Source organism: Schistocerca piceifrons, chromosome 7 (assembly GCF_021461385.2).
Source record: "Schistocerca piceifrons isolate TAMUIC-IGC-003096 chromosome 7, iqSchPice1.1, whole genome shotgun sequence".
NCBI lineage: Eukaryota > Metazoa > Arthropoda > Insecta > Orthoptera > Acrididae > Schistocerca > Schistocerca piceifrons.
This window is the reverse complement of record NC_060144.1, coordinates 155,191,723-155,207,902: the sequence shown is the minus strand read 5'-3', so window position 1 is coordinate 155,207,902 and position 16,180 is coordinate 155,191,723. Positions and strand designations below refer to the sequence as shown.

At 40.8% G+C, this 16,180-nt stretch overlaps 1 protein-coding gene across 1 annotated transcript in view; it reads right to left on the bottom strand.

Moving 5' to 3' along the window:
* Positions 1-16,180, bottom strand: part of LOC124804618 (regulator of nonsense transcripts 1) — a 129,089-nt gene that overhangs the window by 43,234 nt on the left and 69,675 nt on the right. The window contains exons 9-10 of the mRNA XM_047264820.1: positions 6,407-6,690; positions 3,911-4,169 (exon numbers count right to left, since the gene is read on the bottom strand). Coding sequence (XP_047120776.1) covers positions 3,911-4,169; positions 6,407-6,690 — 543 coding nt within the window. The remainder of the gene's footprint in view (positions 1-3,910; positions 4,170-6,406; positions 6,691-16,180) is intronic.

Sequence of the window (16,180 nt, the reverse complement as noted above, 5' to 3'; positions counted from 1 at the left end):
CTCATTTATGTTTTATTGCTGCAGTATTATTCTGCAGTAGCATGCTAAAATAAAATTGTTTGTTAGAGTTTCAGTTCTTACCAGTCAAAATTACAAGGACTTAACTGAAAAATACAACAATGAAAAATTCCCAGAATACTAAAAAATTCCTGGGGGGGGGGGGGGGGGGGGGGGGGGGGGGGGGGGGGGCAGCGGCGGCATACCTGTGACAGGACTTCAGTAGCTGGCAGGAGGAGGATATATGGGACATGTCTTGCATATAGGTCTTCCACAGGGCTGTGAGCTACAGGGCAAGAGGTTGGAGCTGCGATGAATACGGGTAGACAAACATACTGTAGGTTAGATGGGTGGAAGGTAGATTGCTGCTGTGGGAGGGATGGGGAGGATAGTGGGGCGGGTACTTTTCATTTCAGTGAATGAAGACAAGTGACTGAAAGCCTGGTGAAGAGTGTGATTCAGCTGCTCCAGATCTGGGAAGTACTGAGTCAAGAGCGGGCACTCCAATGTGGCCCATCAGTGGCTACATGAGGGGAAGGACATGAGTGGGGAGACCAAGCACTGGACATTTCTTTGTAGACAAAGTGTGGATATTAACTTTGGTCTGTGAAGGCACCAGCAAGACAGAGAAGAACCCCATAGACACAATCATAGAGAAGGGAAGAAGGGAAAGAGTTGTTGCCTTTTTGGAGAAACAATTCTAGCATTTGCTGCAGGCGATGAAGCTCCTCAAATGTGAATACAGTAAGATAAACCATCTGTTTCTGAATTAATATTTTTCTTAAACATACATACAACCCTATTTAATCTGAAAAACAACTTCATAAACAATGATAGAGGTGATTAATAATCCACTAATTATCTCTATCAAGATATAAAAGAGGGCACAGTGTCTGGCAATGTGTTTCATCAAACCACTTCCAGACTCCCTCTCTACCATTTCACTATCTAACAGCAAACACTTAAATATTTTCTGGTGAGCTCCGATTTCTCATTTATTATAATGATCGTTTTTCCCTATAAAGATCTCACTGCAACAAAAAATGCCTTAGTTTTAATGACTGTCTCCCCAACTTGCACATCACATGAACGACACCCCCCCCCCCCCCCGCCCCCCCCTTTTGCAGTCATACAACAAAAGCTACTCTTCTCTGAACTTTTTCCATGTCCTCCATCAATCCTATCCGATATGGATCCCACACTGCACAGCAATACTCCAGAAGAGGACGGATAAGCTTAGTGTAGGCAGTCCTTTTAACAGACCTGTTGCATCTGCTAAGTGTTCTGCCAATAAAACACACTCTTTGTTTTGTTTGTCCACCCTCCCAGCCCCCAACAAAATTATCTATGGGGTCAATCCAATTTAAATGATTTGTAATCGTAATCCCTACATATTTAGTTGAATTGACTGCCTTTAGTTTTGTGTAATTTACTTTGTAACTGAAATTTAACTGAATCATTTATTTCTCATGTGGATGACATCACGTTTCATTATTCAGAATCAACTACCAATTTTCACACCATACATATATCTTGTCTAAGTCATACTGCAATAGATTCTGATCTTCTGATGATTTTACTAGACAGTAAATAGCAGCGTCTTCTGAAAACCATCTAAGAGGGATGCTCAGACTATCTCATAAATCATTTATGTAGATTAACAATACCAGAGGCCCTGTAATACTTACACCATGTGATCAAAAGTATCCAGACATGGCCAAAAAACACATTTTTTTTTTCATATTAGGTGCATTGGGCTGCCACCTACTGCCAGGTACTCCGTATCAGCGACCTTTGTAGTCATTAGACATCGTGAGAAAGCAGAATGGGGCACACTGCAGAACTCATGGACTTCGAATGTGGTCAGCTGAGTGGGTGTCACTTGTGTCACATGTCTGTACACTAGACTTCCCCACTTTAAACATCCCCTAGGTCCACTGTTTCTCACATGACAGTGAAGTGGAAACGTGAAGGGACACACCAGCACAGAAGCGTACAGGCCAACCTCGGCTGTTGACTGACAAAGACCGGCGACAGCTGAAGAGGGTCATAACGTGTAATATGCAGACGTCTAAACACACCATCACACAGGAATTCCAAACTGCGTCAGGATACACTGGACATACTATGACAGTTAGGCAGGAGGTGAGAAAACTTGAATTTCATGGTCAAGCAGCTGCTCATAAGCCACACACCACGCCGGTAAATGCCAAACGACGCCTCACTTACTGTAAGGAGGATAAACATTGGATGATTGAACAGTGGGAAAACGTTGTGTGGAGTGACGAATCACGGTACACAACGTCGCGATCTAATGGCAGGGTGTAGGTATGGCGAATGCCCAGTGAATGTCATCTGCCAGTGGGTGTAGCGCCAACAGTAAAATTCGGAGGCAGTGGTGTTATGGTGTGGTTGTGTTTTTCATGGAGGGGGCTTGCACTCCTTGTTGTTTTGTGTGGCACTATCACAGCACAGGCCTACTTCATGTTTTAAGCACCTTCTTGCTTCCCACTGTTTAAGAACAATTCGGGGATGGTGATGCATATTTGAACACTGTCAAGCACCTGTTCATAATGCACGGCCTGTGGTGGAGTGGTTATAAGACAATAACATCCCTGTAATGGACTATCTTTCACAGAGTCCTGACCTGAATCCTATAGAACACCTTTGGGATGTTTTTGAATGCCGACTTCATGCCAGGCCTCACTGACTGACATCAATACCTCTCCTCAGTGCAGCACTGAATGAAGAATGGGCCGCCATTCCCCAAGAAACCTTCCAGCACATGAATGAATGTATGCTTGTGAGAGTGGAAGCCGTCGTCAACGCCAAGGGTAGGCCAACACCATATTGAATTACAGCATTACTGATGGAGGGCGCCACGAACTTTTAAGTCATTTTCAACCAAATGTCCGGATACTTGTGATCACACAGTGTACTTGGGGAACACCTGATAGAGCTTCTGTTTTAATCAATGACTCTCCATCAGTTACTACAAACTGTGATCTTTCAGAGAGGAAATAGAGATTACAGTTGCCCAACAAAGACAATACAATTTGATTAGAAGTCATTTGTGAGAAATGGTATCAGAAGCCTTCTGGAAATCTACGAATATAAAATCCAACTGAGATCCCCTGTCGGTAGCATTCGTTACTTATGTTTCACAAGAATGGTATTGTCTGAATCTGTGTTGATTATTTGTTAACAGGACATTTTCTTTGCAGTAACTCATTATGTTCAAGCACAGCATATGTTGGAAAATCCTTCTGAAAATCAGGATCAGTGATATGGGTCTGTAATTCAGTGAATTACTCTTATTTCCTTTCTGGAGTATTCGTTTGACATACACAACTTTCATCTTTGGGTATGGATCTTCTCTCGAGCCAGTGGCTTAATATGAGTGCTAAGTATTTGCAATTGTATAGGCACACACTGTAATAAAACTAACTGGTATACAATCTGGACCAGAGGACTTGCCTTTGTCAAGCGATTTAAGCTGCTTTGCTACACCAAGGGTGTCTACTTCTAAGTTACTAATGTTGGCAGTTATCTTCAATTTTAATTCTGGCACGTTTACTTCATATTCTTTGATGAAGGAATATCGTAAAATCACGTTTCATAACACTGCTTTAGTGAGACTTGTCTGTAACATTACCACTGCTATTGTGCAGTGAAGATATCAATTGTGGGTTGCTGCTTGTGTACTTTACTTATGACACTAATCTCTCTGGATTTTCTGTCAGATTTCGAGACAATTTTGTTGCGGAAACTATTAAACACAAACACACATGCACCATCGACCCCCTCCCCCCCCCCCCCCCCCACACACACACACACACACACACACACACACACACACACACACACCACACACCACACACACACACACACACACACACAATTTACGATTTACCTGTTTCGCTCCTAGTACAACTGGAACCATGCACTCCGGTTCTGTTGCTTGCATACTTTCATCAATAAGAATTGAATGAAATTTTAAGCGTTGTAAGCGTGGGTCACCTGCACCCACACAGGTACAACAGATAACATCTGCAGCCTCCAAAAGCTCTTTCTCAGCAGCTTTCTTCAGCATGCGGTACCTTTTCTCATCTACAGAGGACAATTCACCTGTCTCATCTTTCAACTGCTGCAGCTTCTGCAGTTCGGTATTGCTGTAAATAGATGACACACAACTTCGTTACAAATTAAATTGATTTCAGCATTTAACATGAAGAACAAAAATGCATTCTGGTCACAAAGACACAAATAAATATTGGTCACTTGCATACATCGGTATCTCACAAGCATAAGAAATCTGGCACGGTTAGCAGTGACAAATTTCTTCGTGAAGTTGCACCTGAAGCAACAAAGTAACAAACTAAATAATAAATCTAAAAACAAATATGATGTGACTTACCAAACGAAAGTGCTGGCATGTCGATAGACACACAAACAAACACAAACATACACACAAAATTCAAGCTTTCGCAACCAACGGTTGCTTCGTCAGGAAAGAGGGAAGGAGAGGGAAAGACGAAAGGATGTGGGTTTTAAGGGAGAGGGTAAGGAGTCATTCCAATCCCGGGAGCGGAAATACTTACCTTAGGGGGAAAAAAGGACAGGTATTCGCGCACGCACGCATGCACACAAGCAGACATTTGCAAAAGCGAAGAGTTTGGACAGAGAGATCTCTGCGCGCGAGTGTATACCTGTTCTTTTTCCCCCTAAGGTAAGTATTTCTGCTTCCGGGATTGGAATGACTCTTTACCCTCTCCCTTAAAACCCACATCTTTTCGTCTTTCCCTCTTTCCTGACGAAGCAACCGTTGGTTGCAAAAGCTTGAATTTTGTGTGTATGTTTGTGTGTCTATTGACATACCAGCGCTTTCATTTGGTAAGTCATATCATCTTTGTTTTTAGATATATTTTTCCCATGTGGAATGTTTCCCTCTGTTATATTCAAACCAAATAATAACTATTATTTGTTTTAAAAAAAGACTAATTTGCATTGCAGGATGGTATTTCATCCAGGTAGCACCAATGCAAAAGTACATCACACGACTGACAGAGCACCGATGCCACAGGTTACAAAGGGCAACTAATTTTGCTGAGATTGGACCACATCAAATCACATAAAATTCTCCCTAACTGCCCCATCATAACAGCAATGAATCCAAACTAGAAGACGACAAATAAATATTCATTACCTAATAACTGTACTGTGTAAAAACAGAATCAATTTCTGAGTATTAATGGACTAGGACTTTGAGAAATTATTATGATCATCCGAGTCCAAAGCTGAGTAACGAGAAACTGTAACAATTTGACAAGAAATGTGCTATCATAGTACCGTTGTTCGAGCCTGCTAACCGACTTTATTATTGTTAAATAAGAACGTATGTGTCACTTTTCAAAGTTATCTCTGCCAGCATGCATGGCTGCAACAGCACTCTGTGTACTGAATTTATCAACATCTTTCCTCAAAATTACTGCTTTGAAGTAGTACTGTTTCTTCCATTTTTCCAATAAAAATAAGGTCTGAAATAGCATGGCACGTGATGTACATTCATTAATGGCACTGTTATATGTATTAGCACACCACCGTGAAGCCCTCTCTCTGATCACCACTTTCCATGAAAATGCATGGACGCATACAAGCTACCACAGGCACACGCGCACAGAGACAGAGAAAGATACAAAATTACTATGAAACAAAAGCCACATGGCACTTTTAGACAGAGAGATTTTACAGAGAGATTTGAGTGCAAGCATTTTTATGTTAAAATACAAATTTACAATTTTAGTTATTCTTCTTTGCTTCAACTAACAAAATTGTCTGACCATTTGTCTCACATTAATTACTTTTACTTGAAATTGTTGCAAAGAAATAAAACAGCTGCATACAATGACTCCACCCAACTTACTGACAAGAAACTGTATCTGTGTATTTAAGCACATAGTATTAGCTTTGCTAGGAACATTGTTAATAGTATTCGGCAATTTTTAGATCAATGCCTGAAACAGTACTGGTGAGCCAGTCCAGCAACATAGGCACGAGCATTCACTTGTATAGAGAGTAAAATCCACCTGAAAGTCACCAAGGTTGCAGCATCAGTATGCAGTTTGCTTAACACAACGAACATTGATATTGTCGTAAACTATGTAACCCAATAGCTTACTGAAGAACAGTAAACTCACTAATGAGAGATTAAGCAGCAATAAAATCATTTACAATGAAACAAAACTACAGTTCATCTTCTTAAGGATGTGCATTACATCAATGATGGTTAATGTCGTAAGTAACTTGTAAATACCATGGCACAGTTATAAATGCAGGAGTGATGTTTATGACAGTTATTTTTATAAATAATTCCGAAATTACTCCTAAATGAAAAAAATTGTTGTCATACCTGTCCATAATTCGTATCTGTTTATGCAAAGCGAGAAAGGAGACAGGGGAATCAATAGCTTCACGCGATTTTGCACAGAGACGAACAACTTTCAGGCCCGTCTGATGAATCTTCTCAGTTAACTGGTCAACAGCTATGTTTGAAGGAGCACAAACAAGTACTGAACCACCACTCTGCTTCACTAGATGGTAAACAATAGTTGCTGATGTAACAGTCTTGCCAGTTCCTGGTGGTCCCTGAATCAGCGACAATGGGCGCTGGACTGCATGCTTCACAGCATACACCTAAAAAGAAAAAAACACACAGAATATTACAAACAATGAGAGAGAGAGAGAGAGAGAGAGAGAGAGAGAGAGAGCGCACAAGTGACATGGAATCAGGTAAAACACACACACACACACACACACACACACACACACACACACACACACACACACACACACAAAACTTTCCATCTATTTAGAATTGATATAAGGTGTCTCATTTACAGGTGAACTAGCCAATGATATGTAATGATTATTTAACCATCAGGAAACCAAAGGAATACAATCACAGCAGGAGCAAAGAGACTAGCAATAGCCCAAAAAGCTTCACTGGAAAGAAAAATGTGAACATGAAATTTGTAGTGCTCCAGAAGAGAGCTGACTATTAGATGAGCAGGTTTAACTAATGGCGAGGTACTGAATCAAACTGAAGACAAAAGAGCTTTATGGCCCAATTAGTTTAAATGGGAAGACACAACAATGCAAGGAAAAGATAGATTGTTACTTATCATAATGATGACACCAGAATGTTGGTCTGAGCTGCTGGAGACAGCGGTCAGGTATGTTTGAGTTGTGCTGTGTGTGTGTTTTTCTTTTTCTGATGAAGGCTGCGATTGAAAGCTAATGTTTAAGTGTCTTTTAGTTGTGCCTCTCTGCCATTTAACAAGGCATCTTTATGGTAAGTAGCAATCCATCTTTTCCTTACAGTGTTGATATTCCAACCTACAGTGTTGATATTCCAACCTACAGTTTCCACTGTTTGAGAAAGATACTTTGAGAGGACAAGCACTCACGCATCAAGGAACTATCAGTTTGGTAATGCATGTAAAGTTGGTGTGTGTGCGTGTGCGTGTGCGTGCGCGTCCTTCCTACGACCAGCACAATTAGTGGAAGATTAGTCACAATTCTATGTCCTGAAAATTATGAAAACTGCCCTGGGGAAAAAGTTTCAATTCTGAGAAACTAAAGCAATTTTTATTTTTCGTATTGGGATGTTCATCGTTGAAGTTTAGTAGCCACTATGCATTGGATATCTACTCCAGTCTCCACACGAAGTATTTTTGATTAATCTCTGTGGACCTAGTTACTTTTTATTGTATTGGAGGAATTTCAAGAAATGTATTCCTGACTTAGGTGTCAAATCACTTAAACATAAAAATGGGCTGTATGTTATACCAACAAAGTTCACAAACAGCAATAGAAATATGTAACAAAGACGAATGTGCAAAATATTGTCATTATGTCTGTGAAAGTACTAAGAATGGTCAAAACATTGCTTGATTATTCTGGAACATATCTTATCCACGGGTTGTTGCTCTTTACACAGAAAATGTGAAGTGATTTTAATTATCTATTTACTACTAAGATAGTAGCATGCTAAATGTTTGGCAATAAAAATATTTTTCTCTACACCGTAACCCTAAACAGTAAGTACTTGAAATATTACTGGCTAGGCATTACTACGGTCATATCGCTGCATACAGAAAGGAGTTACTTTCAGTGCCTCATAAGACGGCTTTATCATTCTTGTCTTTCCAGTTAATAAATATTGTCCATAGTTTCTTTTTATTTGACTGAATGTTAGTGACAAAATCACCTTCACTATTACTTTTACAGTTATGAAAGAACTGGCTTGGTTCAGTAACGTCTTTCACAATCACGTAAACTAGGTTTGGCCATAGTGTGCTAAACTTCACACATGCACAATGTGCCATACGCATGCAGCACTGGGATGCCTGACTCGGCACTACTCAGTATATCTCTAGCTTGCTTGGTCCTTCTCAGAACTACTCAATACAGTGTGACATTTCATTTAAGTGTGATGTGATACTGTTTCTTCCAGTATTCAGTGTGCCATTTCTCAATAGCACAGTTTTCTTCACCACGGCAGAATGTTTGTGTCAGTGCTGTTTACCTTCTTCATTTGCTTGGGGCACAGGAAGTAAGTCAGGGCTTCAGTGGTTGTTTGCACAAAAAGAGGCACTCTAGTAATATATAATCAAAAGCCTTCAAAAATGAATGAGTATCACAGTTCCAATTTGAAGAGAAGGGTGAGAATTCTTAATATTTACTACGGAGTTGAATAATCAAAGGTTATCCCAGATTTTCCATAGAATATTACTACAACACCAAGCACAAAAAATTTTAAGATTTAACTGATGATGAAAGAGCAAAAAATTACAATGGTCGAGAGACAATTTGTACAGGATCCATTGTTCTGTACATCAAAAACCACACTCTGCTAAATTTTCTGACCTGGAGCGTTTGATAAAATCTGTGATACAAACATTAAATTTCTTGAAGTTGCATGCATTGTAACACCTTCAGTTTCAACAGTTTTTGAGGGAATTCAATGCAGAGCGTTGGCAAAGTATGTAGGTGTAACCATGAAGCATGCCTGGAACAATTTTTTTTATTCGAGTCTAGATATTGTTGAATTTCTGAAGGAAAAAGAAAAAAGTAACCAAAATCAGAAGATCCAGAATGGATGCAGACCTAATTTTTTGAGTGTGCTTTGTGATGGTTCGAAAGATTTGATCTATTTGGCATCACGATAATTTTGTAGCCTTAACTTTGTGTGTGGCTTAGAACCTAGGTGTATACTCTCAGATTTGCTCTGTGTCTTGTGGGAAGTATCCTATTTGGCACCCTCTAGCTTAATTCACTGGTTGCTTAATGCATATGAGAAACTGGTTTTGTGATTTGTATTGAGCAAGGTACTGACTCAATAAAAAGACGGTTTGTTTAACAGGCACTGGAGATTTTACAACTAACTATTCTTTGGTCATACAGCACGTGTCACCCGAAAATTCACAAAGATCTTTTCCTAAATTATTTTTACAGTTGCACCTTATCAGAAGCATTAAAGTGAGCTTTGTGCAGTATTATCGTTACTTGCAGAATAATTGTGACAGTGACCATTCATTTATGCAACTTCGGTGGCACATGTTGCCAACAACTGAAGAGGCACAATTTAGCATTAACTGTATAATTACCAGACCTAAAGGGATGGTGCCTTGAAGTAGAGATGGGTCGTTCGCGAACAAACAGGCCCAAAGGAATGGTTCACTAAAATGAACAGAAAGAGCGAGGAACGAATTCTAAGGAACGGTCTTTCATAGTTCACTTCGGTCACGGCTTTCTACATACAGTTCCCGGGAACGGGAAACGATCGGTCTCATACCCACAACAGCACATCAGCCGGTCTCGTTCCAGCCTCGGCGCCGTTCCTGTCTGCCTTGGTCGGCCGGACTCTTCCTTCTTCGCGTGGCCACTTGTTGCAGTTCCACTGCTGACTGCTCATAGTTCAGTATCGAGTTGTTGTTGTTCGATTTGTTTGCTGATTCAAACCTTTTTTGAACTCTGAACTTCTGGTTCTTTCATATTCTATTCAGAGTCCAAGACCAGTAATTAAAATGTAGTTTATAACTACGTAAACTACATAAAAATTATGTGGTATGTAATACAAAAACCTTTTCAGGTACCAAAATGGCGTATCACATTACTTCAGATTACTTCACTATTTCGATAAACAGCAGAATAAATACTTGTCAAAAGATTTTTTGTTATTACACATGCAAAGGACATCTGCACGGCACATACAAGTGGCTATTTTCAGTCTTTTTTTTATCCAAGGGAAAAGAGCATGTTCATTGTTATGGAAGGCAGACTGACTAACAACCAAATGAAGCCCGCTCTTCGTAATGAAGTGTATGGTGTCACATTTTGTGAAGAGAATATGGTAACTCCTACAATATTATTTCAGTGGTACAGGGTGGCGCACAAAAAATCTGCCCCAAGTACTAGACTGCTCATTGTTACTTACCAATCATTATCTATTGTTTCAAAGTTGTTTGTATTGCTTATTTGTTATTTCTCCGTTCCCTAATTATTACATGCTTATCTATTCTGCTCATAGCGGTCAACAAATTGTGTGTAATTGGCAAGCAGTCTGTACTCGGGGCCGGTTTTTTGTGCGCCACCTTATATTATTTCACTGCAATCAGCCACATAAAGCTACAGTGGCTAAACGAGAAGTTTTGCAGAATCACGAATATTACAATTGTGTGATAATTCTATTATGATAAAAACCCTGTACTCCAGGGGGGAGGCAAGTGCCCCCTCTTGGCGCCTTCCATCTTCAGTCACCTATGCTACCAATTTTAAATTTTTCATAAGAACCATATACCAAGCACAATGAAAGGTGAACAAGTAAAAATGAACGGTTCCCGAAAAAGGGCTATCACCAGTCAACTAGTTCCTAAGGATGAATGACTTTGCCCATCTCTACCTTGAAGGGTTCTTCATTGTATCTTTTTAAGATTTCAGTACCTTTGTTGTTTGGCAATTGGCTGTGTTGGCACTTGTATACAGCTGTTGATTATCTGCTGTAAGAAACCAAATCTTAAATAAAACTCTGATTAGTGAAAACTTATGAAGGGGATCCCAACTCTTTATTATTGAGCTAAAATAAAATTTTCCTTTAATTATATGAATGTGTTGTGTGTGTTTTTTCGGACATGTCTGAAAGGACATGCACCATGCATTCTTATAGTTGATTTGCCTCAATAGGCCATGAATCCACAACCTCCAGTGCAGATGCACATTTACATTCGACCTCCAGTGGGAATCTAAAATTAGTTAGCAAGGACATGGATGGAGACTACAGATAGATGGCATTAGGTGGGAGTGCGAATCGGCCGGGGGGGGCACGGAGACAGTCCACGCATTTGTGATAAACACCGTGTCCAAGTGGCACAGTGGTTAACGCAATTGCATATTAAGTAGGACATCCCCAGTTTGGGTCCCAGTCCTTCACAAATTTTCACTCATCACCACTGATTCCACATTAAGTCCCAAAGCATCTCACATTAGTTCCTTCGCTTTCCTTTTCCCAAAGATATAAAGCATAAATGAAAAATCTCTTAAAATAACATACAGAAAAGAAAAGGCAAAGATATTAAGATTTGTCTGTCGGCTACATCAGAGAATAAGACTTAAGAGACGGGAGACCCAGGTTTCTCCAAGGGTACGCAATGTTTGAATAACTCATGGGAATGCAGCCAAGTGACACTGCACACTAAGTGCTGTGCAAGTGAATTTAAAACCTGAGTGCAGTGTTTACTATCTGATTCAGCATATCACAGGATTGGTACTGACCTACCAAAAAGTGCCGAGAGAAAGACTAACAGCATCCTGGGGGGAAAAAAAAAAATTCCTTGTCAAAAGGGTCTATCAATAGTCTTAATACTTACTGTGCTGTTGCCCAGTTTTCTGAGCTTCAAAGAGCCACAAAGAAGGTGTTCCTCTTCATCTGATTGTTCGTAACATCTGTGCCCTGACATATTGTGTAGCAAAACATTTTGCAACTGTGTTGATCTCACTAGCTGATCATTGTGAGCATCACATTAAAAACTCAGCATATTTCTCACATTTATTAGAGTCAGTCTCTCTCTCTCTCTCTCTCTCTCTCTCTCTCTCTCTCTCTCTCTCTCTCTCTCTCTCTCTCTCTCTCTCTCTCCCCCCCCCCTCCCCCGCCCCCCCTCAGGTTCCTCTGTTCAGTTTGTTGTGGTTAACTGCAGTTAGGTTTGGTGCTGAGTTAACGAATCTATTTCACAATGTGTTGACCTCCATCCACATTTCTATTCAATGCGTAATATTATGAGCAGACAGAATGAGTTCCAATGGGAAACTGACTGTCATCTATTACAGCAAATTTCTTTCTGAACACTTCGAGGAACATGCCTCTGAGTATGCTGCTTTGAAACCTGCACTTTTTTTCAGATAGGCAGATGATACTTTTGTTCAATAAAATTTTTCTGGTTTTCTGGCCGCATTGTCAATATCTAAAACTACCGATGTTGCACTGTTGCAAGTGACCTCCTTCAGGGTGTTTTTGTTTACTGCTGAATGAGAACACTGTTTCTTATACACCTGTAGACGTGGTTGTTATCTAATTCTTACAGGCTGTTAAAAGGATGAAGGACAGCAATGTTAGAAGTTCTTTATTGGTGTTTTCTGTTATAAGTTCTTTATTGGTATTTTTATTATTTATTTTCATTGGTGGAAACCTGACTTTTTGTTTGGTGTTTGCATTACTGCTTGTGATGGGTGGAAATCAGCAAATGAAAAACCAGGCAGCAGTTGTGATGTGGCGTTGTTTTCCAGCTTTCTAGCTCCGGCTGAGATGCACCAGTACTCCACGTACCTGCAGCCGCTGCGCTCTCCCCTTTATCTGCGTGTATGGCTTCACTTAAGCTGTTGTCCTATGATGATGTTATTGCTGACAACCAAGAGGTCTTAAGTTGATACCAGTCTACTGTATTCATGTTGGTGGGTTGCTTGGCTATTTCTATTGCTTCTCTATAAACTTCCTCCCGACAGTAAGAGGCTATCTCGTCAGTACGAAAGCTTCACCAAAATCAATCTGTTTACTGCACTGATCCTGCTGTTCTTCCACCACTGACTTGGTGTATTGTCTTAGTCGGAAATATCTTTCGTGTTCAGATATCAGTGTGCTGATGGGTCATTCCGTCTCACCTACATACACTAATCCACATTCGCACCTGATTTTGTAAACTCCGGCAGTATGTAGTTTGTCAATTGCATCTTTTAAACTGGGTCATGGAGTATATAGGAAGCCAACCAGTACTGATAGGTACCTATATGCCTCCTTTCATCATCACCCTACGCAGATGAAATCCGCGCTGCACGCTTTAACCAAGAGGGCTCACAGGATCAGTGATAAGGAACATCTAATGGGTGAATTACAAAACAAAGTCCATTTTTTGGTGTTAATGGTTATGGGAAGAAACTAATAGATACAACTAAGGTGACAAAGAATGAAGGCAATAGAGGAGAGCAGAAGGAAGCACAAAAAATCTCTCTATCATTGTGTGTTCAAGGTGTCACTGAACAGGGGGGGGGGGGGCGATTGGGGGGGGGGGGGGGGCAAATTCTCTGCTGAGCAGGCGTCAAATCAATTTTCTGAAGCAGCAGCAGGACAAAAAGATGTTCTTTGCATAACAAAAGATGCAGTTGACAAACTACATGCTGGAGTTTAAAAAAATCAGGTGCGAGTGTGGATTAGTGTATGTAGGCAAGACAGGACGACCCATCAGCACATGGATATCTGAACATGAAAGATATATCCGACTAAGACAACACAAATCGGTGGTGGCAGAACAGCAGGATGAGTGCGGCAAACAGACTGATTTTGGAGAAGCTCGCATACTGATGGAACAGCCTCTTACTTTCAAGAGGAGCAATATCATTATTACAGGATGACAGCTCACATGGAGCAATACACTTGCAGGAGACCACACCAGCCACAGGTACATAGAGTACTGGTGCACCTCAGCCAGCACTACAAAGCAGGAAAACAACGCCACCTCACAACTGCCGCCTAGTTTTCAATTCGCCGATTTCCACCAATCACAAGAAGTAATGCAAACACCAATCAAAACGTTGGGTTTTCACCGATGGAAAGAAATAATAAAAATACCAAAAAAGAACTTCTAACATCTCTCTCGTGCATCCTTAACAGCCTATGAGAATTAGATAACAGCCATGTCTGCAGGTATATCAGAAACAAAGTTTTCTCATTCAGTAGTAAACAAAAACACCCTGAAGGAGGTCACTTGCAACAGTGAAACATTGGTAGTTTTTACCAACAATGCAGTCACAAACCAGAAAAATTTTATTGATTGTGACAATGGCCGCCGAAGCCTTGCTTACAGATATTTTTGTTGTTTGTCGTCGTAGCAGTGAGAATTTGAATTCAACCACCTGAATATTTATTTCACGATGGACGTGGGAAATGATGGTTGCCTCCCCTTCCCTGATGTGTTGGTTGGGAGAAATGCTGAGGGTACAATGGTACATACTGCTAATGGAAAGTCATCTCACGCTGACTGTATCTATAGGCCATAATTGTCACTATCTAGCTCATCTGATCACAAGGCCCAAGTCATTTCATACTAGTCAGCTGAGTAACTCATTTTGGAGTCCCCTTCCATCAGAATGGAAACTGTGAAGGGCACAGTAGATGTGTGTTGCTCTATCAACTGAGTGTGCACCGGGTTAGTGATGATGAAACCAAGTTGGCACTATGCTATGTCCCTTCTACCTTACGCAGGGAGCATCTCCTACAAGATTTATCTTGTCTTGCAGAAATATGGCATGAAATGTGTTTTCTGACCATCCAAGATAAAGGTCCTTCTAGGTTACATCAAGGATTATCTTGGTTTGCGTAAGGTGGGTGTGTAGCATATGCCCTGCAGTTGTGCGAAGTCATATACTGGTCAGACTTTGATAACTATGGAGTACCAGTGTATTGAGCATAAGCGCCACATACACTTACAACAGCCGAGCAAATTGGTTATTGCAGAACACTGTCCTGGCACCAGTAAGCCTATGGAATATAATATGGAGACTGTGGCGTGAACTTCCAGCTATTAGGATACAGCCAGTATGGATGATGATTATGATGATTTGTTTGAGGGGCACTCAAATGCGCGGTTGTTTCACCTAAATATGTTATATGTGACCAGACAGCTTCACAGTCGCACTTAACCTGTACAAATTTCCAACCTTTGCTCAGTCCAATCTCACCACTTTCATGAATGATGATGAAATGATGGGACAACGCAAACACCCAGTCATCTCGAGGCAGATGAAGGAGTCAGTATGGAAGCAGCCGAGATTAAATAAGCAAGTAACATTGTAAATAGAGATAGAGGTTTTTGCTAAATTCTGCATGGGATCTTGCTCTCTCCCTTGACAAAAGGCAGAGGGACAGAGGTAATGCCAGGGGCTGGAGGGTCTCCTCTGATATTTGGAGGTGGCCTTGCCTGCAGCTATCAAGCAGGCAGGGTGCAGTCATCTGCAATGTGTGGCTCACATTGGCACCAACGACACCTGTCACATGGCTTCTGAGGCCATCCTTACTTAGTTCATACAGGTGGCTGGCAGAAGTGGTCAAGTCTGCTGGACTCACAAGTGGGTTGCAAGCAGAGCTTGCAATTTGCTGCATAGTTCCCATAATAGAATGGGGTCCTTTGGTTTAGAGCTGAGTGGAGGGTCTCTACCGAAGGATCTGTTGACTCTGTGATGGTCTTTGTTGCAGATTTCTTGAGCTGCGTTATTGTTATGGGGTTTGTAGGATTCCCCTTAATACGACAGCTGTGCACTATGCAAAGGAAGCAGCTACTTGGGTAGCAGAGTACTTGTGGAATGCACATGAGAATTTTTAGGCTAGGCAATAGCTCAAGGTACTCTGATGAACACTCACCCGTCGATATGCAGCAACTGATTTCTGACCTTGTTCAGAGTAAAGACACTTTGGCTGTCAAAATTTTATCAGTAAATTGCCAAGCTATTCATAACAATGCTCCTAGATTTACTGCCCTCCAGGAAAGTTCTCGCTCTCAAATTTTCTCAAGACAGAGACCTGGCTAAAACCCACTGTGAAAGTTCCAAAATATTTAGCGAGTCATGGAATGTATATTGG